This window comes from Montipora capricornis, chromosome 14, assembly GCF_036669925.1.
Source record: "Montipora capricornis isolate CH-2021 chromosome 14, ASM3666992v2, whole genome shotgun sequence".
In the NCBI taxonomy this organism is placed as follows: Eukaryota; Metazoa; Cnidaria; class Anthozoa; order Scleractinia; family Acroporidae; genus Montipora; species Montipora capricornis.
In genome coordinates, this window is record NC_090896.1 from 2,917,319 (window position 1) to 2,940,918 (window position 23,600).

Genomic DNA, 23,600 nt, shown 5'->3' on the forward strand with positions numbered 1-23,600 from the left:
TTTTCTTTCATTTCAATCCTCTAGCCACGCAATCGAAGCCCTGCCGGCGACGTCAGACGGCTGTTAGTGTCCCAAATGAAACGATAAAACGATGAAAAAAATCCTCTTACACTTTGAACACCACACGGCGACCGTTGAGTTCGGTTAAAAAAAAAATATTTTAAGCAAGAGCCGATACAACGTAGATTTGATTTTAGTGATGTACTATATTTCGGCTGGCCAAACCAGCCTTCTTCAGGTACAATGAGAGTTTACATTGAATTGCTTCTATGTACATATATATATATAGTAAATGGATGTTGACGTAATACTTGAAAAAATGTGATAAAACATGGCAGTTACAAAGATTTTGAATTCAAATACTAAGAGTCACGGAAAAATAACGGAAATCACTAAAATAATAAACTGAAATCTAATACGTTTCTTCGCGGATATTAAGACCGTTGGGATCAATTGTCCTGCCTTTTAAAATTAAAAAAGCTTCCCTGGCCTTACGGATCGAGTCTGTTAGAAAATATTTTTTCGATAGGGATTAATTGCATGTCCTTGGAGATGTTGTGGGGAGAGGGGAGGAAATGTTCTGCGACTGTAGTAGGTTTGGATTTGGTGTTAGCGTTATCTAAAGTGCGGCGGTGTTCATTTGAATTCAAAATCTTTGTAACTGCCATGTTTTATCACATTTGTTCCAGTATTACGTCAACATCCATTTACTATATATATATATGTACATAGAAGCAATTCAATGTAAACTCTCATTGTACCTGAAGAAGGCTGGTTTGGCCAGCCGAAATATAGTACATCACTAAAATCAAATCTACGTTGTATCGGCTCTTGCTTAAAATATTTAGTTTCTCAACTTGAAATAACGCCGATCAGATCAAGCCACTGATCCAACGTACACCGACAGGAAAATTGTCCACGGTTGTTTGCCTCAAAACTCTGGAACCTAAAAAAAAAATGGTCAGGGACGACAAACAAAGACTCGTTACCAAGCCACAAACAAAAACTCATTGCGGCGGCTAGCGGATTGAACCTTTGCCCTTGAATTCTAGGGTAGAATTGTAACCGTGGGAACATTTTATCCAGGAATATTTGACTCAATTTGGTGGCCTCGTGAGAATTCAATGTTCAGCCTTGCTATTTTATAACCGTTGACAAACGAGGAACTGATACGGGCTCAATTCTAGTCGAATCTGGAAAATAACCCGCAGGAAGGAAGCGACCCACAATGGCAACAACGTTTGGCTTTTTAGTTGAGAATTTTTACGTAAAATTATCTTTTCAGGTCCTCAGATTCCCAAACAGATCCTTATATTTTTGTTGGCGTACCCTTCACACTGAGCTGGGGGTGCCTGTGGTCAGACTGAGAACAATTAGAGCCCAGCTCTTCTTGTTGAACACGGTTCATTTCCAGGGTAACGAAAGGTAACGAAAGGTTTTGTAGCCATTTCGTCGAACGGTCCACAAGTTTACCGCAAAACAGACAGATTTACTGTGAATATTGTCGTTCAGGATCCACACAATGATTCCACCGAATTCTTCGCTAGTCAAGTATGACAACCCGGTACTTGTAAGCAGAAATACAGATAAAAAATCTCCAAAAGTAAGTTGATCGTAACATTTTTGCACGTTGCCTCTCCCGGGATTATCTTATGACGTTTTTGTTCTTTACAACTTAAATACAAGCAAAGTTTAATTTATTCCCTGGTTTTATCAGCTGTATAATTGCTCCCATCGATTGAAGCGTTTTTAGTCGAGATCTAACTTTTGGAGGTTGTTTTGTGTGGTTCAGGCGAGGTCCCTCAAAGTTAGCCAACAGCAAGGTGCAGCAGTTGCTAGTCCAGGACCGGTTCCACAACCACCACGAACCAACAAACTTCCACCAATGGATGCACAGAAAAATCAACAAACTGATGAAATACTCAATGCCATTTTACCGCCCAGGTATTAAAACTATGTAGAAGTTTATACTTCGTTCCAAAGTCATCCAAACCTTATGATTATAATCAAATGATATGGCATGATGATCTCTTGCTTGGTGGTACTGAAGGTAATACCGGTATATGCATGGATTTGGTATGGGGCATTGCCATCCGTATCAAAGCCATAAATTTCCTAATGTCCCATTCTTGTTGTCCTCCACTCTAAACACTGTATCTGAAGACACTGATTGAATAAAGGCCACAAAAGGTAATCAATCAATGAAAAGCTTACCAAGTCTGAATAGGCCTTTTGCAACTAACGATCACATGGTTTAAAAATCCGCCATACTGGAGGGCAAGCTCATTATTATTGCCCCACTGGGACATTAAAACAAAGGCAAGTCAAACTTGACTAGTTCAGGTCTCTTTGTTTTAATGTCCCAGTGGGGGAATAATAATGAGCTTGCCCTCCAGCATGGCATATTTTGTACCATGTGACCGCTAGTTGCAAAAGGCCTATTATCACCATCGGCATTGTTGTTTGGAAGCTTGACACATCAAGTGGGGTACATGCTATTAATAGGCTAATAATAATAATAATAATAATTTATTTCTTAAAAACGCATAATTACTAGGTCTCAATGCTTTTTACAAGTTATACAAAAAATATATAAAATATAATATAACTGTCAATTAAAGAATAATGGCGAATTTTGTACTGTTGGATGGGTGCATTTTCATGACTGGATTGACTATAATGGGATTCATTTTTGACGACAATTACTAAGAATGGAGTCAGGATTTTGGGGGTAAGAAAATTCTGGCCAGTGGGATTTAAAAACGGAAAGATGCGCAGAAAAAATAAAGAAGTTGATACAGAAACAACTGTAGTGATGTTGATTTTATATTTACTAGTCGCAGTACATTCCGTTTTGAAATTACAAATTATGATGCAATTTGCACAATTATTCTTGGTTTGCATGTCACCAAATGTGTCACGTCATTTAATTAGAGTGATCTAGTTAAAAGGGCTTTATTATACTTTGGTTTATGCATAAACAGAAAGTGACTAATATTGTCATTAAAATTACATTTAATTTACCAAAAAGTGACTAAGGTGTGGTTTATAATAATTATTGGCCTTTAAATAGACTATAAAGGGAAAGGGGTTCTGAGAGGCCAGCGGCACATACCCAGCAAAAGTTGACTTTACCCCCCTCCCCCAGGTGCCTCCCATGCTCCTTTGAACAGTGATGACTGTAGCCTTTTTCTTGACACCAGAATTTGCATCTTATTAAAAGAAAAGTAGCATATAAAAGGACTCTTGCAATAGCTTTGGGTCACCCCTGATGAAATCCACTAGACAGGGGTGTTGAAACAATCTCTGAAAAAAGCTTACTGATTTCAAATTTAATTATTCCTCCAAACCAGGGTTGCATCATACTATGTCAAAAATGTCATTTGTCTCGGTGTGAAATTTTGTTTTTTTATAGAGAGTGGACAGAGAATGGCCAGCTGTGGGTTCAACAAGTATCCAGCACTCCGGCAACAAGACTAGATGTTGTAAACTTGCAGGTATAGTCACTCAGAGAGGGAACACTTTGTTATGTAATCATTGCATGGCTAGGAGTGGGGCAGTGCCACAGTCCTCTTGGGTTCAATTCCTGGACTCTGCACCAGGGCTGTGTTTGTTGGTAATTTCAGTCTGCTCTGTTTCAAGCCATGCTTTTTATTTGAGACTTGAGTGTTTTCTAAACTGTCACTGGTCCGTTAATTACTACTGACATTAATCATTGTATCCTTCAAAATTACCAATAAAACTTAAGTGTCAGTTGAAAAATAATTAATCCATTGACTCCTGGGGTTCCCCATTGATGAATAAAATTGTCTGGCGTTGGACAGAGTAAAGTACTCTGGCGTTAGACAGAGTAAAATAGCTGGTTTAGGCCGGTTTAGGGGTGAATGGGTTAATATGAATGTACAGTGTAGCTTGTTAATATGTATCCTAAATGCTTCATGAACTAGATACATCCTGTTAATTGAGCACAATTCACTGCAGTTGTATCCAAACAGTAACTTAAAGTTATTATGATTTCATTTTACGTAGGAACAACTTGATATGCGTCTACAGCAACGGCAAGCAAGGGAAACAGGCATTTGTCCTGTCAGGAGAGAGCTATATTCTCAGTGTTTTGGTAAGCATTACTGACAGGAAGCTGTCATTCATTATGTACAGTGTACAAAACTGCAAACAATGAACATCAACTGTAGATGTAGGTGAGGAATCCTTAACTGGTCCACCATTTAAAGGAGCTCTGTCATTGACCATAGAATTTTTAGCCTGAAAGTCTGGGAAATGAACGAATTTTTGAGAAAGCTTCCTGTTGGAATCCCTCTGGGAGAACTTCAGATCTTGAATGCTTTTCTTTGGGCAAAGCCTGGACATTGCCAGTAGTTGATGCTTGCTCCTCTTATTAACAAAAATGATTAAAAGTTATTTGCAACAACTGAACACTTTTTTGTTCTGAGGTGCCAAATTTCCTTAATTCGCTTTATAATAATCTAGTGTCGTATGACAAGTTATGATTGTTGTGACTAATGTTGTTGTTGTTGTTCTTGTTGTTGGTGGTAGTGGTATTAAATATTCAATGACAAATTATAGTCACGTTGTTAATATCATGTAGACGTATGGTAATTAACTTGAATGTGATACAACTCTATTCATCCCTCAGATGAACTGATTCGGCAAGTGACAATTAACTGTGCTGAACGTGGCCTTTTGCTGTTGAGGTCAGTGTGTACAGTGTTTGGTTAACTTACTTAAAAATGTTCCTTCATTAACTGTACAGCAATTTTATACATTAAGTTTAAATTAGAGTGACATTACTGACTTACAGACTGTATTGGGCATTTTGGTTGATGTTCTGTTCTTCTAGCAATCAGTTGCATATATATACACTCATCTTGGTTGGAACCGTAATTGAATATGTAAAATGCATAATGTAAAAAAATGTACGTCTTTTATTGCAGAGTACGAGATGAAATTAGAATGACCATTGCGGCTTATCAGACCCTTTATGAGAGCAGGTACGCATAAGTCAAACAAGTTCAACTTAGTTAATAATCAGTAAATTATTGTCTATTGAACAAAGAGCGAGTGTGAATTTTGGAAAGTTGTGACTTTATGATAAAGAAATACTTTTTAAAATTCTTTAGTACAATGTATACAAAATTAATGAGTCAAAACGTGACGGGTGGGCTTCAGGTGTAAAGGAGCTTTCAGGACTTGGCTGAATTAATTAGATTAATTGAAGAGTTACTTTTAATTACATGTAACTAGTGGACGAGAGAGCAAAATTTAATTTCTGAGCAGCATTTCCATTAGTTCAAACAGCCAATTTTTAAGTTCACGCTTAAATAAACAGGGTTCTATTCTTAATACGAAGTTCTTTTGGGATGCTATTCCACAATCTTACACCAGTCCTATTCTAGCAAAAGAAAAATAATAATAGTTGGTTAGTTCTAGAGACTTTGACGTATAGATTACCCGCTGCTGAGAATCTTGTGAAATCATGATGAAGCTGCTCGGAATGAGAAAAGAGCATAGAAATATTAGAAGGGACTCTGCTATTAATATCATGCATCATTGAGGAAACCAAATGAGAGTAGGGCATTGTTATTGGTAGGATCATATCATATCATATCATATATCTTTATTTACCCTCGGATTTTAGAGTAGCTTGGTGCAGCTAATATCTCCGAGCATTTACCCTCCCAACCATGATACAACACAGAAGACAGACCACAACACCGGGAACTACATACCATTCTGAAGTGAACGAATATAGCAGGGCACTATGAGTTTTACTATGATCCGCAAAATACATTTAGTCGTAGAGCATCTTTTTGTAAAATGAGAATCTTATTTAAATGGATGGTAGCAGCTTGGCCATTCCACATAACTTATTCTATTCCCAGTTGTCATCTTGAACTTAAAATCAGTGATACTTTCTGCATACATAGTCGTCTTGGCTAGAGGTTACTCTGGAATGAACGTATAGTTTCACTGTAGAGATGATTATCATCATTGATATTAACTTTGCAGTGTTGCATTTGGAATGAGGAAAGCGCTGCAAGCTGAACAAGGCAAAGCTGATATGGAAAGAAAGGTTGGATCACAACTTAAATAAATCTCCATTCGCTGTACTGCTCGTGATACTTATCAACTGCTCAAGACATGTTACATGTATTTTTGCCTTAAAATTTAGTGTGTGTTACAGATATACAGTGCTTTATAAGGATGTAATTTATGTGGGGTAAATGTGTGCAGGGTTAGGTTTTGTGACCAATGGCAATAATTAGTTTTGTAGAACTGAATGTTTCTACGTGCTATGTGTGTGCTATCTTTAACAGTAAGCAAGGTAGGCTATACAAGTGTGTGATACTGTATTGTTATTAATTTTTTTTATTAGATTCAAGAGTTGGAAGGTGACAAGCGAGATCTTGAAAGGCAGGTTAATGAACTGAAAGCTAAATGTGATGCAATTGAGAAACGTGAGGCTGAAAGACGAGCTGTGGAGGAAAAGAAACATGCTGAGGAAATTCAGTTCCTCAAGAGGACCAACCAGCAACTTAAGGTAATCAGTTAATTCTCAGAGGCTCAATTGGGGACCTTGTCTTGGATTATTAAAAAAAAAACACACAAACCAAACAATGAAATCTAACCAGGTCTAGCGTAACCTCTGAAACATTTAACTAATGCATTGATTATTTGAAAACTCAACGTGATTCATAATAATAATAAGTGTTACTCAACAGTATTTAGGGCTCACTCATTGGGGGCACTACAGAAATCAAGTCAAAGTACTACGTTGCCGGCATTTTGAGGAGAGGGGAAAACTGGAGTAATTCCAGAGAGGAACCTCTCTGAGCAGAGAAGAGAACCAACAAACTCAACCCACATAAAAGCCAAGTCTGAGAATCAAACCCAGGCCACTTTGGTGGGAGGCAAGTCCTCTCCCCAATTCCCGGCTCTGAAAATGGCATAGCTGCGAAAGTTAACATTGTACATGTAGCAACTTATTCAGTGTTACTTCAAAAGTTTTGTGTTCTAGACTTCTACTTGGAAATATTTTAAACTTTGTGCTTCTATTGCAGACCCAGCTTGAAGGCATTATCGCTCCAACCAAAAAGTAACTTGATGCCACAAGAAAGATTTTCTCTCAAGTTACTTAGTGTATAGTAAAATTCATTCATTATCGTTAAGAATCACTTGTACATCAGGAATAATGATCTTTTTGTTTAGAAATCACTTTGCTGTCGTGATTTAGCTGATGTCCTTGTACAGTGTATTAAATTTTCTTGGCTTTTGTTGTTTGTCATTCGCTTGCAACTACAGTAAATATTAGATCCTTAGGGGTAAAAGTTCTTGTGGATCCTCTTCAAAGTCTTAAATTGAACAAAAATGTGTAATGTACGTGTTACTAGTAGTCAAAATAAAAAGCCATGATTTATTTTAAACCAACAATAGTGTTCTCTTCAACTTGCATTTTATAGAACCTTTCCTTTTGACTGGGCTCTAAATGCACATAATTTAAGGACGTTCGCGCCAATTGTTTCTGCGCATCCTTACTGCGCACGCAAGTGCACATGCTACGTCATACACGAGCGCGCGCGCTAAGTAATAAAATGAGAACTGATAGGCCAAAAGGCCATTGCTAAAGCTTTGCCTGGATTTAACGGTCTTGGACGTTCGGTGACCCCTATTTTTCCTTCCAGAAACGGATTTTATTTACAATTATCTCCACGTTGTCCAAAAATGAACAAAAAATCAATGTGGGAAGTTCAAAAAATTTCACGATTTTTTCTCACGGGACATCAAATCCTGCCATCTTGCGGCTGCAAGGCGCGTGAAACTGTGGTCCCTAAATGCGAACTTGATCTTTAAGGAACCTCACCAGTTGACTAAATTCACTTAATTAGTCCACTTAAACAATATGTGGCAGAGAAGATTTCACTTCAAAGATTTAATTGCAATATATTTGGGTTTACAGACACTGGCCTTATTCGATAACGAAGCCCGATTTTGTCACATTTTGGGTGTTTTTCCGGACATGTTCTCTCCAAAACGAAGTCGGTGACCCCCCATTTTTTTTACATTTCTGACATAACTAACTCATCATCTTACAGTGGTAAAAGTTTCAGAAGAAAATCAATGTTGAAAAAATTTCGCGCGAACGTCCTTAAGCAAAACATGTCATGCATATGTACCTGAAATGATAAAGTGCCAAAAAAATAAGTCAAACCAATGTTTGTCATGCATGCATACCATACTGTAAATGCTTAATTATTATTTTTGATGTCTCGGACAGCTTTAACTTTTAAAGGTTCATTTCTTTAGTTGAAAGTTCTCATTTTTTTGGTAATAGTTGGGTACTGACTTCTAGCAAAAAAGTCTTAGATGGCTCCCTTGTTGCCAAGGTAAGCTATAATAATTATTCATCACATCAATGAGTGCATCTTGTTAATCAATAATAATTATTGGTGTTTTGTGTGGTACCATAACTTTGGCATTACGTGAAACAGTTGGGTTGATTCAATCCTTCCAAAACTTGACAGTACAGTTTTGTTGGAACTGGTTTAAGCCTCCTTAAGTCAGCAAATCAGGTCATGTAATTTAAACTCAGTCAAAAATGTCCCCACTAACCCACTGACCACTGAGTGAGTCTTAATAGATTTTACTCTGTCTAACGCCAGGTTAAAGGTGTGTTGTAACAATGACAGCCTACAGAAGCTTGAAGTCTATTGCAAATCAAGCTGTAGCTACTAAACTTGTAAAGCTAGACGTGGGCTTCATGTATCTGATTCTGTGCCCCAAAAAGTTCCAGACTGACATACATGTATTAAATAGACGACAATGCAAGTTTGAGGGCAAGACAAATAATAATTATTTGTCTTATTGATCATTAGTTTATTTCTTTCCTAACAAACCATCCTACATTTTACACATTAATTTAATAAATAATAAATAAATAACAAAATCCTCAGTCTGTAACTTTCACACACAGATTAATTTGCAAAAACAAAAAATTCTAGCCCCATCTCCCTCACAAATGCAGCAGTTGATTATACTACTGTAGGCATGTGTTTGGAGATCAGTTATGATCAGTTTTTCTCGAAAGGTCGATCATTAGAAAAGGAAATAGAATGACTTATCTAATGACACAAAACATTAATTTGCAACTTAATAATTTAGCTATTAAGAAAGCGATGTCTATACAGCTAGACTATTTGAAGTACCATTTTGCAAGTTACATGTATATGGTTGCACCATATCAGCAAAGATATCAAAATTAATGTACCAGTAGACGTTTTTATATAAATTTCTTCACAACAAAAACAGTACTACAGTGTATGTGATCATTACTTTTCATCCTTGCCCTGGGCTTAGCTTGTGCATGCTGAATAACTGCCCAGATTAAAGTACAAAATAATGTTAACAACAAATTAATGGATCAGTGAATGTCACTACTTAAAGCACACATTTACTGCACATTGCCACAAATTCTGTAGAAAAAATTACCTGGAAGAATGGAAAGAAAATTTGGCTTCAAAACGTTTCTGAAAAACAAATCAGTGCCAGGATAACAGACGACTTAACCTTGTAGGCTCGATCACGACTTTGAACATAATTTAAGGGCACGATCTAAACTTACATGTACAGTGCTCAGTTTAATGCCATTGTTAATCTGTACAGGAGGCAACAATAATAAGACCTTTGCGTAAACAAAGCTCCTCAGTCATGGTGACTTTGAATTTCAAATTAAGATATTTCTTCAATGGGATTTAGCAACTTCAACATCCTTAGCACCTGGAAGGGAAAATAAATAGTTACGTTGTCATCATCATCATCAATGATAATAATGATAATAATAATAATAATAATAATAATAATAATAATAATAATAATAATGTTATTATTATTTATACTAAGAAGCCTGGTGCAGGGAAAACACTCCCTCCTGAATGCAAGCTGTATGGCTCAATCCACCATGCTGATGTCACTTAACTTTAGTTGCTATTAAACACCCTATATCCCAACCTCTTCCTGGACCTGCCGTGTGCTTTGAAACCAGACTAGTATTGTATTGTCCCAGAGCTACTTGATTCCAAGGTACATGTATATACACTCAGTTCAATTGACCCAGTTAAGATTACACCCCTCTCCCACTGATGACAATAATAAAGATATTATTAACTTCATAAACATCTCCACAAAGACTCCGACTTGGCTTGCTTGTTTTTGCTTTTTCATCTTGGAAAATGTCATACAAGACTCTGTTCAAGAAACCCCAAGTTCCAAATTATAATAATTATTATTAAGAGAGGTTGCTTCTGATCAGCAAAAAGGTTACGTACTGTGATATTTTTAATTTTGCTGGTGGATCTCCTTTGCAACCAGCCACTTTCCACTTATGATATTCATCCAGCCTTTTGTTAGAGCTCACGTCACTTGCCGATCTTCGTGTTGGCTGCCGGGCAGGGCCATCCAGTCCATTTGCATTACTGGATGATGAAATTTTACCAACACTGTCCAGCTCTTTGAAGCTGTCCTTTGTGCTTGCAGATTCACTCAAAATCTTACGATTTACACTTGCTGGAATATCAGAGTTGCTCCTGGGTCTCTCTATTTGTAAAGCCTTTTTCTCTGTGTTGACTTCATTGGCCATCATGTCACCAATATGGTTCTCCATGTCGTCAGAGTTTTCACCCAAGGCGCTGCAGTCCTTTGAAAGTCGTCTGCTTTCATCTGCTGACAGCTCTTCCCCTGCAAAAAAAATTCAGGTCATTACAGTGCGTGAACCATATAGTTCCACCAAAAGTGGTCAAATATGTTTTACGCAATTATTCACTTGGTGCTCTTCTTTCCCCACTGATGAATAAAATTGTTTGCTCTCAGACAGTCGGCTGCGAGTAAACTCTATTAAGTCTTGCTCCCTGAAGTCAATCTACCTGTATTAAAAATCATACTGATAATTTCAATCAATAATTTAGGAGGCAGCACTGTGTCCAGTGGTTATGTCATTGGGTTTGCATATGGTTGCCCCAGGTTATCAAATCCCGTTCTTACCTCTGGTTTGGATTTGTTATCGGTTGTCCCGGATTCTACTACACCATGCTTTGTAACTTATAGCCAACTGGTTGCCTTGTGCCAATTGGGGTTCTTAACCATGTTTCTGTTAAGTTTGAATGTTTCTTTCATATTATCAAGAAGTGGGGTGTGTGTAAACTAGCTTGATAGCTACATGTAAGTGCACTTCCACTATAAACAACAAGTTTACATTTACATTTGACATAAAAGAGAAAGATTGCAAAGTCCCCAAACAAACAGCTGTAAAACGCTATAATTATATAAAATATATATTAAATACTCCACAGTGTGATCATCATTATCAAATGACAAATACCAGTACCAAAATTAATAATGATAATTATGCACTCACCAGTTGATACATTGATGATGCTATCAGGAGTAAAACTCCATAGGTCTGGACTCCCTTCATTTCTTCGAGCATCTTCATTACTCACATCGGCAAATTTATTTTTTCTCAAGCCCGGCAAAGCCCCATCGACATCATCAAAACTCTCCCATTGTCCGTGATCTGTGCCTGCCTTGTCGCTAAATGTCTCATTTGGATCAAGGTTATTAATATTACTGAAGTTAGCAGCTCGTTTTAGGCTACCAAGTCCATTAACTTCCTTTTCTGCTAAAGTTGGAACGTCATAATCTGAAAGACTAGTATTCACCATGACGACTGCACCAAAATCATCTACATGTGAGCTACCACGTGTTGTTAAGTCGCTCAAGTGCCTGCGTGGCTGTTTGCGAACACGCCTCACCGGCATGTCATCCACATATCCTGACTCCACCAAGCCATAATCAAGGTGATCCAAAGGGTCCTTACTTGGTGAATTACCAACTGCGCCAAGAGAATGAAGGTCCTCTTGGTCCCTTCCCAGTGCACAGTCCAGCTCAAGAGCTAAGCGATCCCTTTCTACTTGGATTGAAGCAATGGTAGCCTCGGCATCCACAAGCTGCCATTCTAAGCTTGATATGTACTTGTCTTTTTCCAGCAACTGCAACTGAAGAGCATCTACCTACAGTATAAACAAGAGGTGTCAGTAAAATTAATCTGCTTCGTCTCTGGAGTGGATCTATGTCACGACTAACAGGGAAAAAAGAACTATTTCTGTTCATTGAAGCTATTAAAATCTGGTTGAGCAGGATTAATACATGTATTGGTGACCAGTTATAAAGAATACCCGGTTTTGGAGATTTGAGGGTAGTGAGAATTCTTTTAGTGGTGAGAGAACTTGGAACTGCGTGCCACCAATGCAAACAGAATTTACATCCTGGTTGCTGAAATAAGTGGACTGTTTTTTTTTTTCAAAATTAATGCTCGACCCTGCATGGGGTTTTTTTTCTACCGGATCTACTGTTTTCTTCCCTTGTCTTGTTATTCCTCCTGTGAGTGTTAGGGCACTATGCAAGAGTACACCCTATAAACTTTTAAAAATAGAGAGTAATAATAATTACCCTTTTCAAACAATTAGTATTCTTTCTGGTCCTGTCAGGCAAGGAAAATACCGGTACTGGTAAGTGTCCCACAAACATCCACGCAGTTTACTTTAGAAGTTCTGACAGGAGCGCCCCAGCATTTGCTCTCACACAATTTAAAGATATTTTCCTCTCAGGTGAGGATAACATGTGTCTCACAATTTTATGCCCAAATCTAGATAGCAATAATAGCAGAGTCCCAGTCAATTTTGTGGTTCACCAGGTTGATCGAATCAGCATTTTTAGTCGTTTGTTTATGTTCAGTCTGATCGAGTGTCTTCAAATTCATACTTGTCCCTAGCAAGAGATCTTAGAAACTGCACCTTGTCTGTTGTTGGGTTTGTCTATGTCTTTCACACTACGGGTAGCATGAGCAATGTGGATATAATGTTCAAAGGCCGTATAAAAATATAGTTGTATTCAATGCTGTCAGGCACCCTTGAATATGAAATTATGCGCCCAAACTACAATGTACTTAAATAGCATCGGCCAGCATAGACTACAAAGCCAGGTTTCTTGGATTGCAAACAAATACAATTTGGCATGACGTGAAGTTTTCAACAAATAATAAATTATGACGTGACAATACAGCTTCAATATTTCTGGAATTCATGTAACATATCGGTCAGTCTTCCTTAGTTTTGAGTGTTACATAACACATGAAGTGACGCTGTGCCATTTCTATACTGTGGTGAAGGCTGCTTCAATCAGCAGTACAGTTGTCACTAATAATAATTATAGGTTGCCAAGGAGTTGCATAAGAAGGTTGAACTGACATCAATCAATGCAGCAAAACCAGCATTTAGTTGGATTGTTTCCTTTGCTTGTTCAATAATTTATAGGTATCTGCCAATTTTAATAATTATGCTAATCCCGAAATGACATGATTCATGGCTTCTCGTTTGTAGCAAACAACATTTTTCATCACCATGGTGTTGAGGCAATGACAAACTTCTCTATGAATTCTCTATTGGTTTGCTATAAAGGAATATGATAATGTTATTTTAATCCACTGAGTTCAAAATTTAATAATAATAAATATAATTTACATAATATAATTTAATACTCTTCATCTTTCCATTTTTTTTTGACTGACTGAAAAAGTATCTGGAATGCTTGCACCACAAATTCCAAAAAAATGCAAGACTATAATAATAATAATATTATTATTATTATTCTGCAATATTAAGTTTGAAGTAAACAAAATTTCCAAAAATTAATAACAGCTAGGTTGGGACATTCCCTCTGCATTTGTTTTGCGTTCCCTCAGCTGATAAAAGAGATCTCTGCCACGGGTCAAATAAAACTCAGTGTCGAGCATGTGGGGAGGTTACTTGGCGACCAAATCCTCACATGATATTATAGATCGTTTTCACTGTCACGCAATAAAAAAATAAATCGAAAACCATCCAGTGGAAAAAGTCAAGAATTTGTGATGTTGTAGAAGATAAATAAAGAAGACACTTCTCCAAGTTTTAGGCCTGTGCGTTTCCCCAAACTTCAGATATTCGTCGAAATGTTTCGACGAAATTTACAGAGCCCAGTATGAAAACGACATGTTGGTGAAAATATGTGGAGGACCAATATGGAGACCGGAAAATAGTGTCAACATCTGTTACTTACTTTGACTATCTTCATCTGTACTGAATAGACAGCTATTTACCTAAGCACATTTCCTAATGCTTTAAATTCTAAAAAGGCTCAAAACCATGAGATAAATATATATTTCTCAATAAACTCGATCGTCGCCTCGTGTCACGCACTGCTATAACTCAGAAATTCAAAATGCTCTGGTTTCCAAACGAAGCACGCTATTGAGCTTTAAAATTGCAAATGGATACAAATTTACCGCCTCTTATGCCTGATGAGGATAAAAACTTTCATGGCTCTTTAGTTTTGGATTTTAGAAAATGATGACGTCACGTGAAAACGATCTATACATGTTGTGCAGGCTCACTTAACAGCAGAATTATGTGAGAGACACAGTAGGCTCAAGTCACAGTCAGCATGTTACATATCATGATCGAGGCATGCATTTTGAACAGTGGATCAAAGTGAGTTTCAACCATCTAACATTTGGATCAAAGTGGATTTTGACCCATGACGGACAGGTCTTTTTTCCCCGCACAAGTCAGCCCAGTGAACGCAAAATAAAGAGACCTCTGCTCTCCAAATAATAATATTTTAGTGTGTTCATTTACCTTTGCCTCAGCCTCAACTTTTTCTTGATAAACCTTTTGTGAATCAACAACAAATGAACCCAAATCTAAAGTTCCTAGATTGGAAAAAATATCCTTATTTTAGTACACTTAAGTAAACACACGCGCAACACTTTCTTCAGATCTTAATTACCTAGTAGAATATTCATTCTTTTAACTAGAAAAATACCTATCCAAGCTAGATCTTGTGATCAATCATGTCCAGGCTATATATGTACATATTAAGCGGCTAATTCATCAACTTAAAATTAATGTGCTTGCCATTATAAGCCAGGACAGTATTTAAAAGCAAGGCGTTTTTCTCAATGCAGACTGCAAAAATGTTGTCCTAAGTTATCAAGCTAATGTCATCCACAAAATTAATAGTGATGGTCCACCCATCTTTGTAATGGTTTAAGGTTTATATACCGCACATCTTGCAAAGTCTCATGGTGGTTTAATGATTCTTTCTCTTGGGTAAGATCCTCAACTTGTAAACCATGATGAGTCGGTTACCTCTTACCTCAAGCACATTATTTTTACATCTCATTAAGAAAAGATGCTAATCAGTGAGCATAAAAAGTTTCTTTCAATCCCAATAGACTGCTCGCAATCCCTTCTGAGTTAGTAGAACTGCCCGCTTTGGTCACGCAAGTGAGCCGACGGGAGAATGGTGATAGACTTGCAACCAAAGCAGGCGGTTCGACTAACTGAGAAGAGATTGCGAGCAGTCTATGATCCCCTTAATGTCAAGACACCATACCAATTAAGTGTTGAAACATTGGGTCTTGAATTTTAACTTACATTTGTTATGGTTGAAACCAGAGTAAAGCCATCAAACTGTTTGGATATGAAAGGTACAAAAGTCAGACTGGATCAACTGGGATCGCTCATCTCGGTTCAAGTGCAAACAGTTTTGTAAACCAAAACTTAAATTCAATGTTTGCCCTGATTTAATGGTTAGCTTAAAGATAAGTGCTAGTATTAAAGGGTATTTTCCCAAGGCCTTATCTTTTTATGCCTCAATTGAGGTGAGCAACCCCAGTTGATCCAGTCCAACTCTTCTACTTGCCTGTTTAGATTATAGGTTCATTTGGGGCACTTTTTCCAATGTTGGCATTGGTGGTTCATGTACTGTACAATCATATATATCAAATGCAACACAATGCATAATCAAACAACTCTATAGGGCAGTTGACGAGACTGACAACAAATTGCAAAAATAAATTCAATTAAAATTCATGCAAGCAGATTAAAACTGTACCTTTATTGAAAGACTTTTGTGAAGCTAACAGCTGCAAATTGACTTTTCGAAGATTTCCAATATCCTCTTGCAGTTTTTCTTTCATTAGCTGGCACTCAGTCTCCTTGTCAATCAAAAGCTGATCTATGTTTGCCTTTTCCACTGCCAGCTTCTCGCAGTGTGTTTGCAGCTGGTCAAATTGTGCTCGTAAACTGTCGATTGTCTCAAACACTTCTTCAAGAGCTTCTTCTGCAAACAAGTCAACTTCACGTGGAGTGGCATTGGGCATTTCTTGCTCTGAGCCCATTCTGAACAATGCGCTAATTAGTAATTAGCTCAATTGTAGCCTCAGAAAGGTTCCCTGGAAAAATAGAACTATTATCATGAAAAGATATTTTGAACACTAACTATTACATTTGTAAAGTTAACACACACAATTACTGATCATTCCCCAAAGGTGTCAATAAAACATTCAAGAGCAAAACAGAACGATAACTATTAAGCATCCCAACTGGCTGGAGACAACCAGTTGGCTATTTACAACTGCAGCCAAGATTAGTTGAACCAGGGACTACCAGGATTAAACTCAAGGAATGGTCTGAACCGGTCTTCAACCCAGGATGCCCAGATCTCAAAGCAATCACCCTAATTATTTCTAATTACTGGGCCACACTGCCTCTACCCTAATCGATATTCTGTAGTATCTTGTAGACATCAGATGAGTACGATGGTAAATTGCCACCCCTGTTCCTAGCTTGCATCAACTGAAAATTCTTTGCATACTATGAATCATATAAAGAATCTTATTTAATATTAACCTTTCAACAGACTTACAAAAAAATTGTAAGACCTTGTCACATTTACCGGTAGATTCTTAATATTGTAAGACCTTGAAAGATCCTTGAAACAGATGTTAAGACACATTATTTCAAGACATTAACCAAGATCTCACTAAATACCTACTGAGATCTTACAACATTTTGATCAGATTCTTTCAAAGATTCTCTCTAAGATCTTACTTAATTCTTCCTGAGATCTACTACAAGTTTTGATTCTTTCTAAAATTCTTGTAAGATAATTCTCAATAAGTAAAGATAATTTATTTCTTTTCTTACATGATCATAACTTACACTTTAGTTTTGTCCATAACAATATACTTATCCTGGCAGTAGTAGAAGGTTGTACAGGAAGTACATACAATGGCAGATGTGTAAAAGTACATGACTGTACAGTATGTATGGGTTTGAAATCTCTGATACATGTAAAGTAGGTGGTGCGAATTAAATACAAGTAAATCCATGCTTGAGAACATGAAAAGCACTTAATTTGTTGTAATGTATTATTGTCTGTGCCCTGCCTAAGATTGGTTTTTAAGAATGGTTGACAGGGTTTAAGATTACCATCAATGACATTAAAATAACCCAAAATGCTGGGTCACTGGGAACTGCCATGAAAATTGAGGAGAGATAACTGAAGGTCTGATGCAAAGGATAAACTTCATGCTGAGTAAGCAAGCCACTGAACATTTGGCTATGACAATGATCTTGCTTGGATAATCATTAAATATATTACATCTCTCAGATAGTATGTGCGCTGCGATTGGCTAAATTAGCAGGCTGTATTCTACAATAAGGTCTGCTGTATGGCCCGCTGTAAAGCCCGCTTAATTTAAAATTTCGATAAAATACATCTAGCAAGTTTTTCATGTTGTTTCTGTTACATAAACTTGTAAAACTGTTTGAATCTTGCAAGAAACTATTTCAAACAGCCAAGAAGATTTAGTTTTTCGGATTTTGACACGGCAATCTTTGTGGCAGTCGAACCTTCCACTTGACTTCGACTAGTTTCCTTGCCCACGCACCAGATCAACCTCAGAGATATACCCATCCGGTAATCAATATCTTACTAACCTCGTTTCCTTGGGTTCTGTATACTGTAAGTTAAGGATCCTCTTTTTTTTCCTGTTGATTTATGGCCCGCGTGCTTCGTGCTTGGGCCATAAATGAACAGCAAAAAACTCAGTCCATAACTTACAGTACGCACCTCGAACTCAGTTAGTAAGATGTATAATATAACAGTACTCAATAAATTTAAATAATAATTATCTCTTAATAGTCTCAAGCTTAGAAAGCCATAAGTTGAGCTCTACCAACTAGAAAGAAAGAATGCGAAACAAATTAAATTAATAAAGTAGCTAGACCAAATCAAACATTGGCTTATGATCAAAGAGAGATAAACCTCATGGGGCAGAGCAGAGAGCCAACAAACTCAACCCATTGACCTTAATTTGGGAAACTGAACCCCACAAACATAAACATGAAAGGTGGAACACCAGTGCTCTCAATGCTTCCTAATAATATTAATGAATATGAATCATTGTTTCATTGGCAGCAATTCTAAAGTAGCCTTAACTTTTAGCCACTGACAAGGCTACTTAAATTGTAGGTCTTTATGAAGACACAGCAGAGAGATGTATGGATGAAATTCAGGCTATTTCAAGCTTATAGAAAATATCAATAATAATTATTATTACATGTATTTAAGGTGCAGGGATGGCGCAGTGGTGAGAGCACTCACCTCCCACCAATGCGGCCAGCGTTCCATTTCCAGATCCAGCGTCATATGTGGCTGGAGTTTGCTGGTTCTCTACGCTGAGAGGTTTTTCTGCAGGTACTCTGGATTTCGCCTCTCCTCAAAAAACCAACATTTGACTTGATCTGTGTTAACTGTTAATTTCAGTTTACAGTGTACTCCCCACGCAATTAGTACTCCAGTGCTAGAATGACTAGACACTTAAATAAAGTTCCTTTCCTTTTTTTTTTCCTTTCCTTCGAGATCTAAACTAAGTACATGTTTGCACACGTAAACATGACTTGCATACAGACCAACTTTTGAAAAGAAATACTTCATAGGGAATAATTTTTAAGCCAAAGAGGTCACACTTGACAAATACCTTGGACTGCAGCAGAGTGTACAAAACTACATGAACATATCTTTCTTCAAGTATAATACCCAATAAATGTATGATACTGACTTAATCCAAAGTCTAATGGATATTATATAAAGCCAACACCTTTTTAAGGCTCAATAAACAGATGCAATAAGCATTATCCAAGCTTAATAATCACAGTCTCCTGTTTCGGCACTTAGCTTCCCACTTTAATAACTGACAGGTAACTACCCGTAATCTCAAGCGGAATTTCAGCTTAATTTACATCAACATATTAAGGCAGCAGTACAGACGAAAAAAATTCCAAGGTGATTATAATTATTGGAAAATCATAAAGTGAATTGAAGTATGTAAGTTTTTCTACATGTTGTCAGTCCCCCTGAGGCTTTTCAAGACTAATTTATGATCCCGTTTAAAGGACTTGACCACCATTCTGCTTGTTATCAAGTTTACAATCAATCAGGGAAGTGAATGGCACTGAGTTCAATACAAGTTTACTGGTTGTAGACAAGGCTAGGAACGGGCCCCAAACTAGTGGGTTCCCACATGATTTGAATACTAGAAAGACAAGGCCAGTGGTTCAAGTCTAGCCATCTCATTTTAAGTGACAACCGAAAGGCAGCACAGTCTCCTAGGTTTATTACGAGAGCCTGAGTGGTTGTCCACCTTGGGTTCAAACCTCAAACCTCCCACAAACCATAGCTATTGTAGGCCCAAAGCCGTAACCCAATAGGCCAATGTATCAGTAAGCTTGACAGACATGTATCAGAAGTGTGCAGAAGTAATGAAAGGGGGGTGGGGGCTACTGATGTACGACCATGGTAAAGGCCTGAATGAAATGCCTTCCCTCCTAAAAGAAAGAAAAAAATTTAAACTTTGGAAAATACAGTGCCTTCATTAGACCTCATAACCCCTGGATGATCCATTTTCACCACAGAGAAAAAGACTGCTTTCAAGTTAGCTTTATGCAGATGTTAAGACTGCTTTTACATTACTCTAGCCCTAAATCCTGAAATAAGGTTAAAAGATGTCTAAAATGAATGTAAACTGTCTTGCCTTTACAATAAAGACAGCAAAGAAAATCAAATTGCCAAATTATGAAAAGTTACATTGTATTCGCACAAAGAAGAGGAGATCTCAACTCAATTTCTTGCATATTAAAAAAATAAAACAAGCTGCTTCAATGGGTTAAGCAGATTAACAAAATTGGCAGAGTAACTTTACCCTATGCAATGTAAATCTGTTCATAAATACCTGCAGGCCTGCAATTGTCTATTGTTGATTTGGGTTAAAGTACAAATTTTCTTCCAATGTTTATTAGCTATAAATAAGAATTTGCATTAACAGGTCACAAAATTTGACACTTCTAAGTTTGAATCTCAAAGGTGTCTCCTGAAAGAAGGTCAGAATGCATGTATTCCTTTTCTTTTAATACGACTACATCTTGAATCACTTTTTTGGGGGTCAGGTGTCAAAATACACCCTCTTTATTTACCTAATGAGCCTACTGAAATTTCTACAAACCGACAAGACTGTTTAACCCCTCACCATTTTGATCATTTCCAAGTTCATTTCAAGGCAATGATTGCCACGAAAAAAAATGGTTGAAATTATAGATGCACCTCAATGCCTACAAAATTAATGATGTTAGGAGCCCTGAAATCCGGAAGTGAGTGGATACAGTTGATCGCAGCAAGAGATCCTATTACATATCCAACTTATTTCCGTCTGCTAGTTATGTAGGATTTAAAACCAAATTTCTCAAGTGCATTTAAAATAGCAGAGAATCATGTGCCAAAAGGTGACAGCCTTTTAGAATCTTGAAAGTTTGTCCACAATTTCCACTGCTTGATTCTTGAGTAAGTAAAAGCAGATGCACAAGAAATGAGAAACTGCTAGAGGAACACATTTTTCCTCCTGTGCAAAGGTTAATGTAATTAAATTGTCAACAAGTGCTTTATTATACCATTGAATATGTTATGAATGGTATTAGATGAATGTGTTCAATTTTCTTCAAAAGAAAAGGTCACTTTGTAAGGAGCAAATTTTCTTTTGGGATGAAACTGCATCTGGCTGATACAGGTTTCAATGCGCAATATGCATACAGAAGCATTGTGTTTGATTAACTCCGAGGGGTTCCATCAAGCCTTTGTGTAAGGTGGTCGCCTGAGTTTTGCAGCTAGACATTACTGCCTCACTCTTATCAAAATACAGTACTTGGGAAAGAAAAAGAAAGGAAAGTATGGTTGACTAAAACAGCAGGCCAAAGTCACGTTTACTTGAAAACCGCTCAATTTGACACGAACCGGGTGCTAAATGAAACTCTGGTAACTCACTCTTGGGCTGGTAAATCATTCCTCAATTTACGAAATATATATTGCATTTAATTTACTTTAAAAACACATTTTTGAAGGCAATTATATTTTCAACAACATTGCACAATGGTTTGGACATCTGGGACAAGGGCTTTCCCCATCCCAACCCAGCTCTTTGCAAACAATGCAAGAGTCCTTGATATCACATATCACAGGAATGGGAAACTGGTGTCTCCAAAGACTGGGCCTCCCACTGTTCCTGAGTCCAAAATCAAGGTGAAAACAATGCGACTCAAAACCATTCGCAGGTGACAGTCATTATTGCCAACACTTTCTCCTCAATAAATATTATGACCAACCCTGAGATCGGTTCTAGCAGGCATTTGGAAACACTGCATGCAACCTCCTGCATGAAAGTTCATTGGCAGCTTAATATTTAAACTGAGCTACCTGGTTTAACATTTACCTATAAACAAAATATTTTTAAGAAAAAGGGTAACAAATTCTACATCTACATGTTCCAGCACTTGGCAAAGTCCTTTTTGACTTACAGCTGTTTCTGCTTAGGTCACGCCACAGTCCACAAAAATTAAAGCTTTTACGACTACTGGCTGTCAGCATTACAGATATGGCCTTACCGGTAATTACCCATTATAAAATATCAGCAAAAGGCTGTCAATTTTGAACTTTTGAACAGCTGAAAATAACTCTTACAAAAAAATTCAGTCCACAAAAACAGAGGCTATCCACTTTTTGTTCTACGTAATTTGCCAATTACAGATACGTTTCAGGTCTGACAACTGTCACGACTACATTTTAAAATTAAATTTACGTATCAAATGATAAATAATTATATTATTGACTTTGTCACTGAGCCAACGAACTTTCAGAACCTTTGAACGATCTTAAAATTTAAATATTTGATTTCACTGATGAATAGGGCGGGAATAAGATGCATTACTTCAATAAGTGTTTTCAAGATTAAAAGTTTACAAAGGAGAATTTGGATTATTGCAAGATCCGCGACGAACTTCTATGGACAATATTGTATATAAAATGCAGTAATAGTATAAAATGAAGAATTGAAAATAAAATGCAGTATTAAGGAGACAAACGTCTGGTTCTTCATTTCAGGAAGGACTAGGTTATCTGCGAAATCTTTAAGCTTTTTAAACCAATAATTAAACAGGTTTACGAGGGAAATGTCGCTTTCTTGGCCAGACGGTGACTTGATATCCACCCACCTGACTTCAGTGATAACTGCGGGTATTAACGTGCGTCAAATCCGTACGTATTAAAGTACTTATTTGTCAAAGTAGCAAAAATAACAAGCGAAAACGTCAGCAAAATGAATTTGAAATAATATTTTAGTGAATTATTTTGGTATTAAAAACAAGGCAATGGGAAGATTCAAGTCGAGAAAGGCTTCTGAGTGATAAATTTATCGTCGAATGTCTCACAAAATCAAAATAAACATTGCGATTGCGTTGAGGACGATTTTTCAAGTGAAATGTACATAATTCTTTTGCTGTTCAATTTCAGATTTGTAAGCCTGAAATTTATCGTATAGACGTTATCTCTTTCGTTCACCAAGCTTCAATTCTTTTCAAAATCATAATTCTTGTCAACAGCTCAACGAAGAGTAAATTAACGCAATAGAATCGCGAATGAATATGACTCTGAAATTAACCTTATTTACTTTTCGTCACTGAATCAGCAATGAATTTCTTACCTTGCATATATAGACGCAAATAAAGCGTAAAAACATACAAGGGATCATCTTGCTTCGTATAGAATAAATATTTCCCTTTCAATACACTTCATAGAGTAGAAGTGCTTCTTCTTCGGCGCCGTTTGTTTCTCGAGTTGAGGCACACGCCGAAGCCAGAACATTGTGGATTTTACATGCGCTTGCGTAGTTTTGTTTGTAATTGTCATGTATTGTCCACGAATAATACACTCAGTGGGTTGTCATGGACGAAGTTCCGGTTGAATTATTTTCGTAGCTCAAGCGTGTCTGTTGCCAATTTTATTTACTCCCTTATTTATTTGCTGTTTTTAACTGCTGGGATAGTGAGAATAAAAGTTGTGTGGTTCTTTAACCTAGGTTAAAATTATGATGACCCGAAATATCTCAAACTACCTTAGTCAAAAATAGAATATTAGCAAATGAATCACGAGGCTTGCAAAACCTCTTGACTCGAGTGCTATTTATACAGCAGTGTTGTAGTTTCTGCCACTTCCAAAAAGGGCAAAACTTTATCATAGCGACACCGTTCGTTGGAATAAAAACTGGTCCAATTTTAACTGTTAATAGGAGAAACTAGCAGTCTGTTTTGAAAAAATAAATAAAT

General features: G+C 37.1%; 2 protein-coding genes across 3 annotated transcripts; one reads left to right on the forward strand and one right to left on the reverse strand.

The window, feature by feature from the left end:
* The first annotated feature begins 1,404 nt into the window (after positions 1-1,404).
* LOC138032228 (33 kDa inner dynein arm light chain, axonemal-like) lies at positions 1,405-7,291 on the forward strand. The gene is made up of 9 exons (XM_068879853.1): positions 1,405-1,603; positions 1,793-1,944; positions 3,416-3,497; positions 4,030-4,117; positions 4,655-4,712; positions 4,953-5,009; positions 6,028-6,091; positions 6,395-6,559; positions 7,080-7,291. The coding sequence occupies exons 1-9, from the start codon at positions 1,523-1,525 to the stop codon at positions 7,116-7,118; spliced, it is 786 nt and encodes a 261-aa protein (XP_068735954.1). The 5' UTR covers positions 1,405-1,522; the 3' UTR covers positions 7,119-7,291.
* Positions 7,292-8,871: 1,580 nt separating this feature from the next.
* On the reverse strand, positions 8,872-23,164 carry LOC138032226 (uncharacterized). 2 transcript variants are annotated; one of them, XM_068879850.1, is made up of 6 exons: positions 22,979-23,164; positions 16,003-16,342; positions 14,742-14,815; positions 11,426-12,080; positions 10,341-10,749; positions 8,872-9,792 (listed from the first exon to the last, which is right to left on the reverse strand). In XM_068879850.1, exons 2-6 carry the CDS (start codon positions 16,286-16,288, stop codon positions 9,786-9,788), a joined length of 1,431 nt encoding a protein of 476 aa, XP_068735951.1. In that variant the 5' UTR covers positions 16,289-16,342; positions 22,979-23,164; the 3' UTR covers positions 8,872-9,785. The 2 variants fall into 2 exon arrangements, with proteins under 2 accessions (XP_068735951.1, XP_068735952.1); XM_068879851.1 differs by lacking the exon at positions 22,979-23,164 and adding an exon at positions 18,935-19,095.
* Between the last annotated feature and the right edge of the window lie 436 nt (positions 23,165-23,600).

Excerpts from the sequence above, each read along its gene's own strand:
- LOC138032228 (XM_068879853.1), top strand. The coding sequence starts at position 1,523 with ATGATTCCACCGAATTCTTCGCTAGTCAAGTATGACAACCCGGTACTT. Across the intron at positions 4,118-4,654 it reads GCTATATTCTCAGTGTTTTG|ATGAACTGATTCGGCAAGTG; the intron begins GTAAGCATTACT and ends TTCATCCCTCAG. Across the intron at positions 4,713-4,952 it reads CGTGGCCTTTTGCTGTTGAG|AGTACGAGATGAAATTAGAA; the intron begins GTCAGTGTGTAC and ends CTTTTATTGCAG.
- LOC138032226 (XM_068879850.1), bottom strand. The coding sequence starts at position 16,288 with ATGGGCTCAGAGCAAGAAATGCCCAATGCCACTCCACGTGAAGTTGAC. Across the intron at positions 14,816-16,002 it reads ACAAAAGTCTTTCAATAAAG|GAACTTTAGATTTGGGTTCA; the intron begins GTACAGTTTTAA and ends TTTCCAATCTAG. Across the intron at positions 10,750-11,425 it reads CATCATCAATGTATCAACTG|GGGAAGAGCTGTCAGCAGAT; the intron begins GTGAGTGCATAA and ends TTTTTTTTGCAG.